The sequence below is a fragment of the Pristiophorus japonicus genome, chromosome 3 (genome assembly GCF_044704955.1).
Source record: "Pristiophorus japonicus isolate sPriJap1 chromosome 3, sPriJap1.hap1, whole genome shotgun sequence".
Classification (NCBI taxonomy): domain Eukaryota; kingdom Metazoa; phylum Chordata; class Chondrichthyes; family Pristiophoridae; genus Pristiophorus; species Pristiophorus japonicus.
Genome location: NC_091979.1, coordinates 228353195 through 228372421, shown reverse-complemented (window position 1 = coordinate 228372421; position 19227 = coordinate 228353195). Strand labels below are relative to the sequence as shown.

The 19227-nt window shown below is 51.2% G+C and overlaps 1 protein-coding gene across 1 annotated transcript in view; it reads right to left on the bottom strand.

The window, feature by feature from the left end:
* Positions 1-770: 770 nt before the first annotated feature.
* The window catches only part of LOC139255360 (glutathione S-transferase omega-1-like), a 43506-nt gene continuing 25049 nt past the window's right edge, over positions 771-19227 (bottom strand). Inside the window, exons 4-8 of the mRNA XM_070873902.1 lie at positions 17522-17802; positions 11624-11685; positions 10377-10383; positions 9334-9433; positions 771-1921 (exon numbers count right to left, since the gene is read on the bottom strand). Of these exons, the coding sequence (XP_070730003.1) occupies positions 1768-1921; positions 9334-9433; positions 10377-10383; positions 11624-11685; positions 17522-17802 (604 nt within the window). The 3' untranslated portion in view covers positions 771-1767. The remainder of the gene's footprint in view (positions 1922-9333; positions 9434-10376; positions 10384-11623; positions 11686-17521; positions 17803-19227) is intronic.

Below are 19227 nucleotides of genomic sequence, written 5' to 3'. Positions count from 1 at the left end.
GAGTGTTCCGGTGACTGCCATCGGGGGAGGGAGGATGAGCGAGTGCGTAGAGTGATATTCTGGTGACAGTGACAAGCGTCATTCTGGTCACAGCAGACAAACAGGCAGAGGAATGTTGCTATCTTCAAACACAGGCAGGAAGGTATTCAAATAAAAGCACACAAGAGGATGTGCTGAGTATTTCTGGCCTGTAATCTACCGGATCTTGCTCACAAACAGCAGGCACATGGCCAAAGTCAATCGCTTCCCAAATCGGAGCTTGCTGATTCAGCTGCCAGTTGAACAGAATAGTCTCTTTATAAACTAATGAGCTGCCATTGCAATTTTCCCCTTTCCCCAGGTCTCCCCAAACACAACCGTCTCTCCTGGCCAGACAAGATTGACCCAGACAGCGCAGACACAGACGGCATAGCTGCAGAGCCAGAGAGCGCGCAGACACAGATAGCACAGAGCCCGCCCCAGACAGCACAGAGCCCCAGACAGCAGCCACAGGCCTCTGCTTTGCAAACCTAATACATTAAATAAAAATGTAAAAGCGGGGACTGCTGGCAGCACGGAGCAGGTGCATGAACATGGGGAGGGAACGGGCAGGTGTGGGACCAGGGGAAGGCCCAGTAACCTGTGCTGTTCCAGACCAGGCACCGATGGTCGCGATGCGATTCCGGGATTCCTATTTCTATTTCAGGTTTCCTACGTGTAATGTATTTACTACATGGGTTCTTTGCTTAAGAATTCATAGCAACACATTGTCCTTAAGAACTAGTTGGTTTATTAGCAAAGATTTAACAATCACACTACACATTACCAGTTCATCCACCAGGCTCGCAACCACCTGCCCCAGCGTGGATCCCCTGAACCCAACTGGCTGGGGTTTTATTGAGTCTTGTGAACATCACGTGACTGGCTAAGCCACTCCCAACTCAACAGCTCTACAAACCTGTGAGCATCCTCACTGGGGCATACTTTATACAACGTTCCTGGGTTTCTTTCCTCTTTATCTCAAAGTCGAGAACCAGAGGACACAGAAAAGGTGATTGGCAGAAGAACCAAAGGCGACATGAGGTAAAACGTATTTACACAGCGAGTGGTTAGGATCTGGAATGCATTGCCTGAGAGGGTGATGGAGGCAGACTCAATCATGGCTTTCAAAGAGGAATTGGATAAGTATCTGAAAGAAAATCATTTGCCGGGGTACGGGGAAAGGGCGGGGAAGTGGGACTAGCTGATGTGCTCTTGCAGAGAGCCGGCGGGCCGAATGGCCTCCTGCGCTGTAACCATTCTATGATCAGAAATGAGATTAAATCAGGGGGTGAGAGGACAGTCAATGCGGATCCTGGGTCAGTTTTAGATCAGAGGCTGGAGCTCAGTGAGCACACTGACAGTGGGCTGGAGTCAGTGAGAGTGAGAGTACAGCGGGTGAGAGTACAGCACGGTGTTGGATTGGAGGCTGGAATCAGTGAGCGCACTGTGACAGTGGGTGAGAGCACAGCGCGGTGTTGGATTGGTTTTATATCAGAGGCTGGAGTCAGTGAGCGCACTGTGATGGTGGGTGAGAGCACAGCACGGTGTTGGATTGGAGGTCAGTGAGCGCACAGTGACAGCAGGTGAGAGCACAGCATGGTGTTGGATTGGAGGTCAGTGAGCGCACTGTGACAGCAGGTGAGAGCACAGCGCGGTGTTGGATTGGAGAATGTGGTGTGATGGGAGGAACAGGCATGGGGCTGGTCTGCTCCTTGCAGCCCCAGCGATATGGTGAGGGCCGTGTGCTCAGAGAGAGTAGTCACAGGCCTCGAGGTTACCCTGGGTATATAGCTGGAAGAAGCCTAGGTAGGCTTTGCTGTCAGTGGCCGTTGCCTTGACGGCAGGATCTTGCTGCATCGCTTGCATCCAGCTCCTGAGGCCTGGTGTGAGCTCCAGGAACCTGCACCAAAAGGGAAAGGGAGTCAGTGAAAAACGAGAGAAGAGAATCAGTAACCAGCACTGGTCCTGAACAGATCCCAGCTCTGGGTTTTAGATACACCTGTCCCTGCACTGTCCCCAGCTAATAGCAAGGCTCACACTCAGGCCTGGTCTGCTCTGTAACTGGGCACTGAGAGACGTCTATACATAGAATGTACAACATGGAAACATTCAGCCAACCAATCCTTGTCGGCCTTTACCCGCCACATGATCAAACAATGCTAATCACATTTATCGCCCTGTTCCCAAATCCCTTTACCCCCTTTGTCCTTCATCCACCTCTCCGATCCGATCCTCAATGTCTGCCTGAACCATTAACCCTGGGCGTGAATTCCACACCTCACAACTCTCTGTTGTTTTTATTTATTTATTGATTCACGGGAAGTGGGCAATGATGGCAAGGCCGGCATTTATTGCCCGTCCCTAATCGCACTCGAGAAGGTGGTGGTGAGCTGCCTCCTGCAACCGCTGCAGTCCGTGTGGTGAAGGTGCTCCCACAGTGCTGACTCTGTCATAGCAGTTTGGTACAACTGAGGGGCTTGCCGACCATTTCAGAATCAACCACGTTGGCATGGGACTGGAGTCACATATAGGCCCAGACCGGGTAAGGATGGCAGGTTTACTTCCCAAAAGGACATTAGTGAACCGGTTGAGTTTTTACGACAATCCGATAGTTTCACTGTCACCATTACTTACACTAGCTTTTTAATTCTAGATTTATTTAATTAATGAATTGAAATGCCCCAGCTGCTGTGCTGGAATTTATCTTGTGTCTCCGGATCATTAGTTCAGGCCTCTGGATTACTGGTCCAGTAACATAACCAATGTGCTACCATGTGTGAAGAAGTCTCTCTTGCCCTCTGTTAAAATAATTGTGTATCTTTGGGTCCTGGGTCCTGAGCCCCTGGGTCCCTGGGTCCCTCCCCCCACCCCCACCACCCCCCGGGTTCCCCCCCACCCCCTCACCCCCCGGGCCCCACTCCCTGGGTCCTGCACTCTGCGCCCCCTGGGTCCCGCCAGTGAACCCGGGAATGTACCGCACCTCCAACGTGGTTTAGTCCAGGACATCCAAGTATGTTTGGGTAGTTTTTAGTGACATCACTAGTGCTAGCAGTCCCGAGCATCCGGGCACTAGGTGTTGTAGACTGGATTGACCCTGTGCCCAGAGTCCTGACAGCCGCCCCCCACCCCGGGTCCCGACAGCCGGCGTCACCGCCCCCTCCCCCCCCCCCCCCGGTCCCAACAGCCGGCGTCACCGGCCCCCCTCCCGGGTCCTGACAGCCGGCGTCACCGCCCCCCCTCCCGGGTCCTGACAGCCGGCGTCACCGCCCCCCCTCCCGGGTCCTGACAGCCGGCGTCACCGCCCCCTCCCCCCCCCCCCCGGTCCCAACAGCCGGCGTCACCGGCCCCCAACAGCCATTGTCACCGCATCCCCCCCCCCCCCCCCCGGGTCCCGACAACTGGGGCCACCGGCCCCCGGGTCCTGACAGCCGGGGTCACTGGCCTCGGGTACCGACAACCGGGGTTGGGCCATGGGTACCGACAGCCAGGGTCACTGCCCCCAAGTACCGATAGCCAGAGTTGGGCCCCGGGTACCGACAGCCGGGGTCACCGGCCCCAGGTACCGATAGCCAGAGTCACTGGCTCCAGGTACCGATAGCCAGAGTCTCTGTCCTGCTGATGCCCACCAGAACAGGTTAAGGATGGAGACTGAGGCAGAACCCAGACCTGGGTATGAGACTCAGTAAGGTGCGGTATTTGCTGAGCCATGTACTCTCCTAGTCCTATCCACTCCTCTGTTAGTGAAGCAGCCTCAAACGCAAATAACGGGCCTCTGTAGCGTGGAATTACATCCGCAATGTTACTCTGCGAAGGTTATACCCTCCTGGAGCACACACCTCGCTGCCGGTTAAGTGCAGGAGATTGGTACAAGCCCGTTACACACTGGGCAGTAAGATCACGGACAGTCAGTTCTCACTCAGTGGAGTGTCCTGCTGGGATTAGGAGGGTGTGGAGGTCTGGGAAAGGGCTGTTCCTAGCTCTGTGGTCTCATTGAGAAATCAATCAGAACACTGAGCTCTGTGAGCATGTGCAACCCGAGGGACCTGGCAATTACTGGCCAGGGATCGAGCGTTTCCAGGTTTCTGGAGCTTTCCCGGTGTCACCGCCCAGGACAGGCATGTGAGCAATGTTTTCAACTCATTCCTGTCACGATGTTGAAGGGTAAGGCTTCCTCCTTTCACAAGCGTGTTTTTATCAAGTTCCTGCTTCTTAGTTTCCTCCTGTTGTGTAGCTGGGTGACCTCCTCCTCCCTCCCCTCCCCCGCCACGGGGTGACCTCTCCCTGACCTTCCCCTTCCTACCCCCCACAACCGCACAGAGTGACCCCTCCATGATCCTCCCTTCCACCCACCCCCCCCCCCCCCCAACCGCACAGGGTGACCCCCTCCCTGGCCCTCCCCTCATCACACAGGGTGACCCCTCCCTGAACCTCCCCTCCCTGACCCTCCCCCCACCCCACCACATGGGTGACCCCTCCCTGATCCTCCCCTCCACCCCAACCCAGGTACAGCACGGGTTAGATACAGACTAAAGCTCCCTCTACACTGTCCCATCAAACACTCCCAGGGCAGGTACAGCATGAGTTAGATACAGAGTAAAGCTCCCTCTACACTGTCCCATCAAACACTCCCAGGGCAGATACAGCACGAGTTAGATACAGAGTAAAGCTCCCTCTACACTGTCCCAGAAGAATGTGCTCCATTCCAGATGGTCACTGAGGCGTGAGTCCAGGGAGCGTCCGAGGCCTATGAAGGCCGCGAGAGGCAGCGGGAGTTCGAGGTTGCTGAGGCATGAGTCCGGGGAGAGTCTGAGGCCTATAAAGGCCCAGCTGGTGCAGCTGCAGCAGGGAGGCAAAAAAGAAGTAGAAAGAAACGAAAGGTGATGTCACAGCCAAGGGGGTAAGTGATTGGCTGGTGATTGGCAAGTCATTTTTCTTTTTCTTTCTTTATCAGTAAGTAACATTTAGCATTGTTGTTGCCCAATTAAGTTCATCTAAGGGTTAAGTCATGGCAGGAGAGCTCGGACATGTGCTATGCTCCTCCTGTACTATGTGAGAAGTCACGGACACTTCTGGAGGCGAATACACTTCCCTGATGCCTACGTGTGTGGGAAGTGTATCTGCCTCCAGCTCCTGACGGACCGCATTGCGGCACTGGAGCTGCGGGTGGATTCACTCTGGAGCATCCACGATGCTGAGAACGACGTGAATAGCACGTTTAGCGAGTTGGTCTCACCGCAGGTAAAGGGTACACAGCCAGATAGTAAATGGGTGACCAACAGGAAGAGCAGTGCAAGGAAGGTAGTGCAGGGGTCCCCTGCAGTCATCCCCCTGCAAAACAAATACACTGCTTTGGGTACTGTTGAGGGAATTGACTCATCAGGGAAGGGCAGCAGCAGCCAAGTTCATGGCACCGTGGGTGGCTCTGCTGCACAGGAGGGCAGGAAAAAGAGTGGGAGAGCGATAGTGATAAGGGATTCAATTGTAAGGGAAATAGATAGGCGTTTCTGCGGCCGCAACCAAGACTCCAGGATGGTATGTTGCCTCCCTGGTGCAAGTGTCAAGGATGTCTCGGAGTGGGTGCAGGACATTCTGAAAAGGGAGGGCGAACAACCAGTTGTTGTGGTGCACATAGGTACCAACAATATAGATAAAAAATGGGATGAGGTCCTACGAGACGAATTTAGGGAGCTATGAGCTAAATTAAAAAGTAGGACCTCAAAAGTAGTAATCTCAGGATTGCTACCAGTGCCACGTGCAAGTCAGAGTAGGAATTGCAGGATAGCTCAGATGAATACGTGGCTTGAGGAGTGGTGCAGAAGGGAGGGATTCAAATTCCTGAGGCATTGGAACCGGTTCTGGGGGAGGTGGGACCAGTACAAACTGGACGGTCTGCACCTGGGCAGCTCTGGAAGCAATGTCCGAGGGGGAGTGTTTGCTAGTGCTGTTGGGGAGGAGTTAAACTAATATGGCAATATGGCAGGGGGACGGGAACCTATTCAGGGAGGCAGAGGGAAATAAAAGGGAGACAGAGGCAAAAGATAGAAAGGAGAATAGTAAAAGTGGGGGGCAGAGAAACCCAAAGCAAAAAACAAAAAGGGCCACATTACAGCAAAATTCTAAAGGGGCAAGGTGTGTTAAAAAGACAAGCCTGAAGGCTCTGTGCCTCAATGCGAGAAGTATTCGGAATAAAGTGAACGAATTAACTGTGCAGATAGAAGTTAATGGATATGATGTAATTGGCATCACGGAGACATGGCTCCAGGGTGACCAAGGCTGAGAACTCAACATCCAGGGGTATTCAACATTTAGGAAGGATAGACAGAGAGGAAAAGGAGGCGGGGTGGCGTTGCTGGTTAAAGAGGAAATTAATGCAATAGTAAGGAAGGACATTGGCTTGGATGATGTGGAATCTGTATGGGTGGAGCTGCGGAACACCAAAGGGCAGAAAACGCTAGTGGGAGTTGTGTAAAGGCCACCAAACAGTAGTAGTGAGGTTGGGGACAGCATCAAACAAGAAATAAGGGATGTGTGCAATAAAGGTACAGCAGTTATCATAGGCGACATAAATTTACATATAGATTGGGCTACTCAAACTGGTAGCAATACGGTGGAGGAAGATTTCCTGGAGTGTATTAGGGATGGTTTTCTTGACCAATATGTCGAGGAAACAACGAGAGAGCTGGCCATCCTAGACTGGGTGATGTGTAATGAGAAGGGACTAATTAGCAATCTTGTTGTGCGAGGCCTCTTGGGGAAGAGTGACCATAATGTGGTAGAATTCTTTATTAAGATGGAGAATGACACAGTTCATTCAGAAACTAGGGTCCGAAACTTAAGGAAAGCTAACTTCGATGGCATGAGGCGTGAATTGGCTAGAATAGATTGGCAAATGATACTTAAAGGGTTGACGGTGGATAGGCAATGGCAAACATTTAAAGATCACATGGATGAACTTCAACAGTTGTACATCTCTGTCTGGAGTAAAAATAAAACAGGGAAGGTGACTCAACCGTGGCTAACAAGGGAAATGAAGGATAGTGTTAGATCCAAGTAAGAGGCATATAAATTGGCCAGAAAAAGCAGCAAACCTGAGGACTGGGAGAAATTTAGAATTCAGCAGAGGAGGACAAAGGGTTTAATTCGGAGGGGGAAAATAGAGTACGAGAGGAAGCTTGCCGGGAACATAAAAACTGACTGCAAAAGCTTCTGCAGATATGTGAGGAGAAAAAGATTAGTGAAGACAAACGTAGGTCCCTTGCAGTCGAACTCAGGTGAATTAATAATGGGGAACAAAGAAATGGCAGACCAATTGAACAAATACTTTGGTTCTGTCTTCACGAAGGAAGACACAAATGACCTTTCGGATGTACTAGGGGACCGAGGGTCTAGTGAGAAAGAGGAACTGAAGGATATCCTTATTAGGCGGGAAATTTTGTGGGAGAAATTGATGGGATTGAAGGCCGACAAATCCCCGGGGCCTGATTGTCTGCATCCCAGAGTACTTAAGGAGGTTGCCCTAGAAATAGTGGATGCATTGGTGATCATTTACCAACAGTCTATCGATTCTGGATCAGTTCCTATGGACTGTAAGGTAGCTAATGTAAAACCACTTTTTAAAAAAGGAGGGAGAGAGAAAACGGGAAATTATAGACCAGTTAGCCTGACATCAGTAGTGGGGAAAATGTTGGAATCAATTATTAAAGATGAAATAGCTGCACATTTGGAAAACAGTGACAGGATCGGTCTAAGTCTGCATGAATTTGTGAAAGGGAAATCATGCTTGACAAATCTTCCAGAATTTTTTGAGGATGTAACTAGTAGAGTGGACAAGGGAGAACCAGTGGATGTGGTGTATTTGGACTTTCAAAAGGCCTTTGACAAGGTCCCACATAAGAGATTGGTGTGCAAAATAAAAGCATATGATATTGGGGGTAATGTACTGGCGTGGATAGAGAATTGGTTGGCAGACAGGAAGCAGAGAGTCGGGATAAACGAGTCCTTTTCAGAATGGCAGGCAGTGACTAATGGGGTGCCGCAGGGCTCAGTGCTGGGACCCCAGCTCTTTACAATGTACATCAATGATTTGGATGAGGGAATTGAGTGTAATATCTCCAAGTTTGCAGATGACACTAAACTGGCGGTGTGAGCTGTGAGGAGGATGCTAAGAGGCTGCAGGGTGATTTGGACAGGTTAGGTGAGTGGGCAAATGCAAGGCAGATGCAGTATAATGTGGATAAATGTGAGGTTATCCACTTTGGTGGCAAAAACACGAAGGCAGAATATTATCTGAATGGTGGCAGATTAGAAAAAGGGGAGGTGCAACGAGACCTGGGTGTCATGGTTCATCAGTCATTGAAAGTTGGCATGCAGGTACAGCAAACGGTGAAGAAGGCAAATGGCATGTTGGCCTTCATAGCTAGGCGATTTGAGTATAGGAGCAGGGAGGTCTTACTGCAGTTGTACGGGGCCTTAGTGAGGCCTCACCTGGAATATTGTGTTCAGTTTTGGTCTCCTAATCTGAGGAAGGACGTTCTTGCTATTGAGGAAGTGCAGCAAAGGTTCACCAGACTGATTCCAGTGATGGCTGGACTGACATATGAGGAGAGACTGGATCAACTGGGCCTTTATACACTGGAGTTTAGAAGGATGAGAGGGGATCTCATAGAAACGTATAAGATTCTGACGGGACGGGACAGGTTAGATGCAGGAAGAACGTTCCCGATGTTGGGGAAGTCCAGAACCAGGGGACACAGTCTTAGGATAAGAGATAGGCCATTTAGGACTGAGATGAGGAGAAACTTCTTCACTCAGAGTTGTTAACCTGTGGAATTCCCTGCCGCAGAGAGTTGTTGATGCCAGTTCATTGGATATATTCAAGAGGAAGTTAAATATGGCCCTTACAGCTAAAGGGATCAAGGGGTATGGAGAGAAAGCGGGAAAGGGGTACTGAGGTGAATGATCAGCCATGGTCTTATTGAATGGTGGTGCAGGCTCGAAGGGCCGAATGGCCTACTCCTGCACCTATTTTCTATGTTTCTATGTTACACCAGCCCACCAATGTTATCTACGAACAAGGCTGCCAAGTTATTCTGAAATGAGAGCGTTTTTCACTGTGGTCCAAGCTCACCTGGAACTGGGCTGAGACTTTCCAAATTCATGTCATGTAGGACTCCACCAACGAGGAGACAGAGGGAGCTTTTATCCCTTTGGTCTGGGTTGGATTTGACCCACAATGCAGCAGTGAAAGGCCAGTGTTTGACCAACGCCCTCAGCCACTCTCCCATTAACACCATTTCAATGTTCCTTACTCACTTGCTCAACGAGAAGGGCTCCAGGAGGGTGAACCAGGGCCACAGCATGTAGTCGATCATCGTCACTGAGTCACCACCGAAGAACCGAGTCTTTGGCCCGGCTAAATGTTGCAAAAAACCAGAGGTCAGGACCAGAGGCAAGAGAGACACGCCAAGACTACACACGCAAGGATAATTGGACAAGACCAGAGAGTGTTTCCATCACTGCGTCTGTGTGACCAGGCACAGCCTTCACCACAAGAACCCTTCAATTTCCAACCCTGTAGGTGGTGAGACAGCACAAGTCAACCATCGACCTGATAAAGGTGCAAGGCTGCAGGGTACGAGGCAGTCATCCCAATCCCCAGGACGGGGCCTCTGGCCACTCACCTTTTGAGCGATAAGGGAGTCGAGGGTTATGGGGAGCAGGCAGGGAAATGGAGTTGAGGCTAAGATCAGATCAGCCATGATCTTATTGAATGGCGGAGCAAGCTCAAGGGACCAAATGGCCGACTTCTGCTCCTATTTCTTTTGTTCCAAAGGAAACATGTAATGAATAAAGGGTGTGAATCCGGCTGCTCCCACTGACTCTGTCCGAAGCAGCCCTTCATAGAATCTATCCACCCAGTCACACCCCTGAGCAAAGGCTCCTGTTTCCCAGAGACTCCCAAATATTCATCCATCCTCACATCTCCCCGAACCAGCTCTGGGTTGCTGCCTGCTGCTTCTCCCAGTGAGGATCTATTTCTGTAATCGTGCTTTGAATTCTGAGAATAAGGCCCTTCTTCCCTCCTCTTTCTGCTGCCCACATTCTCTGTACCACACTGGATTGCCCTCTCTCATGCCATTTCCTTCATGATGAAATCGGGTTGCATTACAGCCTCGAGCTTTGACACCCGATGGGGATTAACACTTCGATATGTAACAAGCTCTGGACAATAACTGCAAACCTTTCACCCTCGGGCCTCCACATTGCCGCTGTCCCAACTCACTGACAGGTTAAGTCCTCCCAAATGTTCAAAAGGGTTGTTGTTTGAAGGTGGGCCGGCACCTATTCTCCCTCACCCAGCTCCTTGGGTTGATTATCAGGGAGAGGTCGCAGATTTTAGCTGTTTTACAGCACTGGGAGGCAACCTGCTTTAGAGAGTTGGTGATTGGGAAATTCCCTGTGGGTGGTTGGGAGGACTAGGTCTCTACATGTCAGCCGTGACTCAGTGGGCAGCATTCTCGCCTCAGTCAGAAGGTCGTGGGTTCAAGACCCACTCCAGAAACTTGAGCACAAAATCCAGGCTGACACTCCCAGTGCAGTGCTGAGGGAGCGCTGCACTGTCGGAGGGGCAGTACTGAGGGAGCGCTGCACTGTCGGAGGGGCAGTACTGAGGAAGCGCTGCACTGTCGGAAGGGCAGTACTGAGGGAGCGCTGCACTGTCAGAGGGGCAATACTGAGGGAGCGCTGCACTGTCAGAGGGGTAGTACTGAGGGAGCGACGCACTGTCAGAGGGGCAGTACTGAGGGAGCGCTGAAATGTTGGAAGGGCAGTACTGAGTGAGCGCTACACTGTCGGAGGGGCAGTACTGAGGGAGCGCTGCACTGTCGGAGGGGCAGTACTGAGGGAGCGCTGCACTGTCGGAGGGGCAGTACTGAGGGAGTGCTGCACCATCGGAGGGGCAGCAATGAGAGAGTGGCAGTACGGAGGGAGCACTGCACTGTCGGAAGGGCAGTACTGAGGGAGCACTGCACTGTCGGAGGGGCAATACTGAGGGAGTCGCAGTACGGAGGGAGTGCTGCACTGTCGGAGGTGCCGTCTTTCGGATGAGATATTAAACTGAGTCTGCCTCACGGGTAGAAGATTCCACGACCACTATTCAAAGAAGAGCAGGGGAGTTCTCCTCGGTGTTTTGAAGCCAATATTTATCCCTCAATCAACATCACTAAAACTAATTATCTGGTCATTATCACATTGCTGTGTGTGGGAGCTTGCTGTGCACAAATTGGCTGCCGCTGTATCCACATTACAACAGTGACTACACTTCAAAAAGCTGTAAGGCGCTTTGGAACATCCTAAGGTCATGAAAGGCGCTCTATAAATGCAAGTCTTCATATTTATATTTATATTCTGCATATCGTTGTGTCAGTGTAGCCGCTTGGCTCAGTCGGGGAGATTCTGTCTGAGCTCAGGGATTTGTCAGAAGTGGCATTAAAGAGAGACCCCGTCTGCCTGTTGCACTAGGTCAGGGGAACATTAAAGTGTATTGTGTGCTCACATGCGCTCCCAATCTGGTATCTCAGTGTGGCCCCCATTCCCCCTTTACCTGTTCGAAGTTGTTGAGCTGAGCCTGAAATTCCTCCTCGAGTTTATCCTTCCCCTCGAAATCTTATACACATAACCTTGCAGCTGGTGAGGGAAGAGGAGCCAACATTATCAAGCGGTGCGGGGGCATGGTACAGCTCACCATGAGGGCACTGAGTGCTGAAGGCACAGCATCACAGCTCAGCACACTGCCCACACCACCCACACTTACAGCTCACCCGCTCACCCAGCGGCTCAGCACAGAGCCCACACTGCCCCGCACAGCTCAGCATACTGCCCACGCTTACAGCTCACCCAGCGGCTCAGCACACTGCCCACACCACCCACACTTACAGCTCACCCGCTCACCCAGCACAGAGCCCACACTGCCCCGCACAGCTCAGCACACTGCCCACGCTTACAGCTCACCCAGCGGCTCAGCACACTGCCCACACCACCCACACTTACAGCTCACCCGCTCACCCAGCGGCTCAGCACAGAGCCCACACTGCCCCGCACAGCTCAGCACACTGCCCACACCTACAGCTCACCCAGCAGCTCAGCACACTGCCCACACCTACAACTCACCCAGCAGCTCAGCACACTGCCCACACTTACCTGCTCACCCAAAACCAGAGTTTCAATGCGTGTGTGGAGCGGGCTGTGTGCAGACTGCACGAGCAGCTTTTACACTCAACTCCAAAGATCAAGGTGTCAGCTGTGGCTCAGTGGGTAGCGCTCTTGCCTCCGAGTCAGAAGGTCGTGGGTTCAAGTCCCACTCCAGAGACTTGAGCACAAATTCCAGGCTAACTGACCACTGAGAGAGTGCTGCTTTGTCAGCAGTGCCGTCATTCAGATGAGATGTTAAACCGAGTCTGCCTCTCGGGTAGAAGATCCATGGCATTATTTTGAAGAACGGCAGGGTTTTTTTTCCCCGATGTCCCAACCAATATTAGTCAGCTCATGGCTGTTTGTGGGATCTTGCTTTTCACACATTGGTGTTTTGTTGGCTGTCATGTATTCAACTATCATTGTAACCCATGTATAAGCTGACCTAAGTTGTACATCTTGAGAACATTGACCACAAGGGGGTGAACTTGTGGAAGACACTCCTAACCTGGACTTTCAGGTATAAAAGGGGAAGCTCCACCCACCTTCATCACTTGAGGTCTTGGAGATCATTCCGGTGCTAGGCAGCACCACGGTAGTCGTGACCCACAAAGATTCGGAGAACAGGTTGCCACTCTGGATTGTCCCGGGGGACGGTCCCACACTACTGGGGAGGAGTTGGCTTGCTGTCATGAACTGGAAAAGGGGCAATGTCAATGCAATTTCTTCTGTGGAGCGAGTATTATGCTCACAGATCCTGGACAAATTTGACTCATTATTTCAACCCGGCATCGGCACTTTCATGGGGGCCAAGGTAGTGATTCACATAAACCCGGACGCCAGACCAGTACACCACAAGGCCAAAGCGGTGCCGTACGTGATGCGGGAAAAGATAGAATGCGAATTGGACCGCCTGCTGAGGGAAAGCATTATCTCGCCAGTCGAATTCAGTGACTGGGCGAGCCCGATTGTGCCGGTGCTCAAGGCGGATGGGTCGGTCAGAATATGTGGCGACTACAAGGCCACCATCAATCGGGTGTCACTCCAAGACCAGTACCCGCTACCGAGAGCGGAGGACCTCTTTGCGACGCTGTCCGGTGGCAAACTTTTTTCAAAATTGGACCTGACCTCAGCTTACATGACCCAGGAGCTGGCGAGTGAGTCGAAGAAGCTGACTACTATCACGACACATAAGGGGTTGTTTGAGTATAACAGATGTCCGTTCGGGATTCGTTCGGCCGCCGCGATCTTTCAGCGAAATATGGAAAGCCTCCTCAAGTCGATTCCAAGGACGGTGGTTTTTGAAGACGACATCCTCATCACGGGTCGCTATACTGAAGAACACCTCCACAACCTGGAGGAGGTACTGTGACTGAAAAAGGCCAACTGCGTCTTCTTAGCTCCAGAGGTAGAATTCCTGGGGAGGAGGATAGCAGCAGATGGGATCAGACCTACTGCATCCAAAACAGAAGTGATCCAGAGAGCACCCGACGGAGCTGCATTCGTACCTGGGGCTCCTGAACTATTTTGGAAACTTTCTTCCCAAATTGAGCACGCTGTTAGAGCCTACGCTAAGGTCGCGATTGGGTCTGGGGGGACAGCCAGGAAAGGGCTTTTGATAGAGCACGCAATTTGTTATGCTCCAACAAACTGTTAACGTTATATGACCCGTGTAAGAAACTTGTGTTAACGTGCGATGCGTCGTCCTCTGGGGTCGGGTGTGTGTTGCAGCATGTGAATGCCAATGGTCAGTTACAGCCGGTAGCTTATGCCTCCAGAAGTCTGTCCCAGGCAGAAAGGGGCTACGGGATGGTAGAAAAGGAAGCGCTAGCATGTGTATATGTAGTAAAAAAAATGCACCAGTACCCATTTGGCAGGAAATTTGAGCTGGAGACAGATCACAAACTCCTACAACAAGGCCATAAATGCGAATGCATCGGCCCGCATACAAAGGTGGGCACTTACGTTAGCCGCCTATGACTCCACAATTTAGCACAGACCGGGCACTGAAAACTGCGCCGATGCACTCAGCAGGCTCCCACTAGCCACCACTGAGGGGGCAACAGAGCATGATGCTGAGATGGTCATGGCTGTTGAAGCTTTCGAAAGCGAAGGCTCATCTGTGACAGCCCGTCAGATTAAAGTCTGGACAAATAAAGACCCGCTACTGTCTTCAGTTAAGAAATGTGTCCTGAATGGGGACTGGGCAGCCACATACGGGGCATGCCCTGAGGGGTTTAAACCGTTTCATAGGCTCAACGATGAACTCTCGATTCAGGCCGATTGCCTACTGTGGGGAAACCGAGTAGTCATGCCCCAGATGGGCAGAGAGGTGTTTATCAGAGAACTTCACAATGAGCACCCGGGCATTGTCATGATGAAGGCAATTGCCAGATCACACGTTTGGTGGCCAGGGATAGATGCAGACCTGGAACTTTGTGTTCGCAGGTGCAGTACGTGTGCTCAGCTGGGCAACGCACCCAGGGAAGCCCCCCTTAGCCCCTGGTCCTGGCCCACTAAGCCATGGTCACGCATCCATGTGGACTACGCAGGTCATTTCATGGGAAAAATGTTTTTGGTTGTGGTGGACAACTACTCCAAATGGATTGAGTGTGCCATTTTAAATTCAAGCACATCCTCTGCCACGGTAGAAAGTCTACGGGCAATGTTCACCGCCCATGGTCTACCAGATGGCTTGGTCAGCGACAATGGCCCGTGCTTCACAAGCACTGAATTCCAGGACTTCATGGCAGGCAATGGAATCAACCATGTCAGAATGGCATCGTTGAAGCCGGCCTCAAACGGCCAGGCAGAACGAGCAGTGCAGATAATCAAACAGGGGATGCTCAGAATCCAAGGGGGTTCCCTACAAAGCTGCTTATCACGCCTCCTGTTGGCCAATAGATCCCGACCACACTCGCTCACAGGGGTTCCACCCGCAGAGCTGCTAATGAAAAGGAGGCTCAAAACCAGGTTATCCCTTATACACCCCACCATGAAAGAAATTGTTGAGAGCAGGCGTCAGTCACAATGTGACTACCATGACAGGAATGCGAGGACGCGATGTATTGATGTCAATGAACCTATTTTTGTCCTTAATTACGCTGCAGGGCCCAAATGGCTTCCAGGCACTGTGATTGCCAAAGAGGGGAATAGGGTTTTAGTAGTTAAACTTACCAATGGACAAATCTGCCGCAAACACATGGATCAAATTAAAAGTAGGTTCAGTAACCCCATAGAAGAAGCAGAGGAAGAACACGACTTTACTCCACCGAACCAAGTGGAGGAGAGCCCAGTCACTGTGGACAGTCCGGACAGGCCTGAGGCACCGCAAACAGCAGACACTCAGGCCAGCGCCCAACAACCGGAGCCCCAACTCAGGCGCTCTACAAGGGAGCATAAACCACCAGAGAGACTCAACCTGTGATCCCAATAAGACTTTCGGGGGGAGGTGATGTCATGTGTTCAACTATCAGTGTAACCCATGTATAAGCTGACCTAAGTTGTGCATCTTGAGAACATTGACCACAAGGGGGTTAACTTGTGGGAGACACTCCTAACCTGGACTTTCAGGTATAAAAGGGGAAGCTCCACCCACCTTCATGACTTGAGGTCTTGGTAATAAAGGTAACTGGTCACAGGGTGACCTTCTCTCAAGTATGGGCCTCGTGTGTATTTATACTGTATTGTAAGGACATATCATTGGCGAACATAGCAGCCAGTGACTAAAAGGCTGTGAAGCACTTTTGGATATCCCGAGGACAGGACAAGGGGGTTGGATAAATGCCGGTCCTTCCTTCCTTCCATCCTTCACAGTTGGGCAGGTTAAGCGAGGGGGAATACAGGCACTTCACAACACATTGCTGACCGAAGGTGAAGAGCCAGCGAGAGCAGAGTCTGACTAGGGAGGCTGTGGTGGGCATGAAAATCACGGGATTTATGTCACGGTGATGTAGTGTGAGAATCCACCAATCGGCAGCTGAAGGCCCACATACAGGAGGGGCCCGAGCTGGATATCGCACTGTGATCTCAGCCAACAGGCAGTGCAAGTGTGGAGCTCCCCCACAAAATGCACTCGCTCTTCGCTCAATTACTAACTTTAACTCGGAGGTCGATAGATATTTGTTAATCGAGGGTATTAAGGGATATAGAGACAAGGCGGGTGGATGGAGAAGGACACAGATCAGGCGTGATCTCATTGAATGACGGAACAGGCTCGAAGGGCTGAATGGCCTCCTCCTGTTCTGATGTAACTGGTCTCCATGTTTCTGGGCTAGGGAAGGGTCAGGAGAAATGTTTCCTGCTGGAGGTTGCAGGTGTGTGGCTATCAGCTCAGCACAGGACCAGGCAAAGTCCCCCACAGTCAACGACTCCGCCAACACTCATGGGCCGGACAGAAGGGGGAAGAACAGCCACAAGTGAGAGGTAGCAGAGGGCGGGCAGTGGGGGGGAAGAGACCCTGACCAGGCACGGACTGAGCATCTTTCCCCAGCACACCCTGACCCAGCACGGACCGAGCACCTTTCCCCAGCACACCCCGACCCAGCACGGACTGAGCATCTTTCCCCAGCACACCCCGACCCAGCACGGACTGAGCACCTTTCCCCAGCACACCCTGACCCAGCACGGACTGAGCACCTTTCCCCAGCACACCCCGACCCAGCACGGACTGAGCATCTTTCCCCAGCACACCCTGACCCAGCACGGACTGATCACCTTTCCCCAGCGGGAGTGGAGAGTCCGCTATTGGAGACTATGGCCTTCTCCATCACTCCCTCCCGGCTTCATCCGCACACGTTGCGTTTCGCCTCGCTCTTTTGGCCTTGTTTTTCCCCCATTAGTCTTTCTGCCGCCTGTTCCCTGTCAATCATTCAGCACCATTTAACAAATGCCATCCCAGTTGCTAAACACATGGCCCGCTCTTTGTATCGATACCTGTCCTTTCAGCTGGCCACCATTGGCTGTCCTTCTCTCCTCCCATCTGTGTCCCGGTCGATATTAAAGAGGAATCGCCTCCCGTCCTCTCTCAGTTCCCACCACGGCTGTTGTGAGAAGGCATGGGTGAGCAAGGGTTAATCGTGGGGATACTGGCTCAGGCCGAGGAATGCGCTCTGACCCATTGTCAGGCACCAGAACACACAGGAAGTTTGGATGAAAAATGACCCAGAGACCATCTCGTTCACCCTCTGCCATCCTGGTCAGCACATGATACAACAATAGCGTTGTTGATTAATGGGCTGAATGGCCTCCTCCTGTGCTGAATGATTCTAAAACCTGACTATTGGCCCCTTTAGCCTCCCTCTGATGCTACCCATGGCTGAATGGACCGCCACACACAGTCTAATAAATGCACTCACTCCCCATGGTATCTTATTGAAAAGTTCCAGCAGCATCTTTTGCTTGGCCTTCTGGTAGGGATCTGTGGGCAGGAATCGTCTAGCAGGGTAGCTCTTATCCAGAAACTCGCAGGTGATTGGAGACTCATCGATCAGCTGACTCTGGCAGTTCTCCAATACTGGTACCAAACCAAGCGGATTCTTTTCAAAGAACCAATTGGGCTTGTTCAACAGGTTGATGTTGACTGTTTCATATCTTGGAGAGAATGGTGAAGACCCAATCCCATACTGAAGGGACAATACGTCATGCAAACATTCAGCGTAAGCAAGGTCCCTTCAATCAACCATCACGGCACACAGTTTATGGGTCCAGATATTTATAGTGAGAAACTAGTGCTCATTAACTGGACCAGAGCCAGTCTTCCTCATTGTAACGTGTGTACCAATGAATATGCTCACAGGTTGGTGGAGCTGTTGAGTTGGGAATGGCTTAGCCAGTCACATGATGTTCACAAGACATAATAAAACCCCAGCCAGTTGAGTTTGGGGGGGATCCATGATGAGGCAGGTGGTTGTGCGCCTGGTGGATGAACTGCTATTGTGTAGTGTGTTTGTTAAACCTTTGCTAATACTGCTACAACTACAGTGAGAGTGAACCCAGGACCCTGTGAGAGGAGGAGGAAGAAAAGCTGCCTTCTAGGTACATCTACAGGGAGACTGTGAGTGTCTGGAAGGAGGAGGAGGCCTGCTGCCTGGAGAGGGGAGAGGAGGGAGAGCTGCCAATACTCCTGTTACTGCTGCAGAGTTTGAAAGAGGGGGAAGGAACTGCTGCCGTTCAACTACTCACCCGTTGCGTGGAAGGAGGGAGAGCCATTGTCAACATCAACAGGTGGGTGTATTTTGGTGCACTCCTCAAAAAAGACTTTGCTTAATCGGTGGGGGGAGGAAAGAAGATAAATAAGAACATCGTGGTGGGGGGGGATGTGCGCATGCGCGTGCAAGTGTGTGGAGTTCTTGCGAATAACTAGGCCCCACATACCACTAAAGCACCCCTCCCCCATTGCCTGGCCTGGGTTAGCTGGAGATACCTGGGTGAAGACTCGTTAATTAACATCGTTGGGAGTACTGTGCTTGGGTAGTTCCAGCTATCCCGGGTGAAGACCGGGATTAGTCTATTCCTGCACGAAAAAAAATATTTGAATTAGACAATAATTTGAATGAAAAAACACAAATCAGCAGTTGGGAATTTAGTACTAAAAAAAAATTGTTGAATTATCAGATAATTTGAATGAAGCAAGTTTGAATTATAAGGCGTGGACATTACTTGGATGACGCTCGTTGCCAGTTAAGGCTCACAACACCCAAAGATAGTTCGTCCATAACATTAACTGAACCTGAACTTCAGATTCAGAGTTGCAGTCGCACTATCATACAAGGTTGGAACCATCATCATCATAAGCCGACGGAGATTAATGCAGAAGGAGTTGCTCCTGGCTTCCTCTAATCTCATGTTTCTGACATTGTCAACCAGAGATGTCCGAGATGCTGTCGTTGCTCTAATGAGTTTTGATCATGCAATGCACATTGCAAAGTCGTATGTAACTGGAACTATGGATGATCTTGCTGCTGCTTTCACTGAAATAAGAGGACATCTCTATTTACATGCTGGAACATTACTACT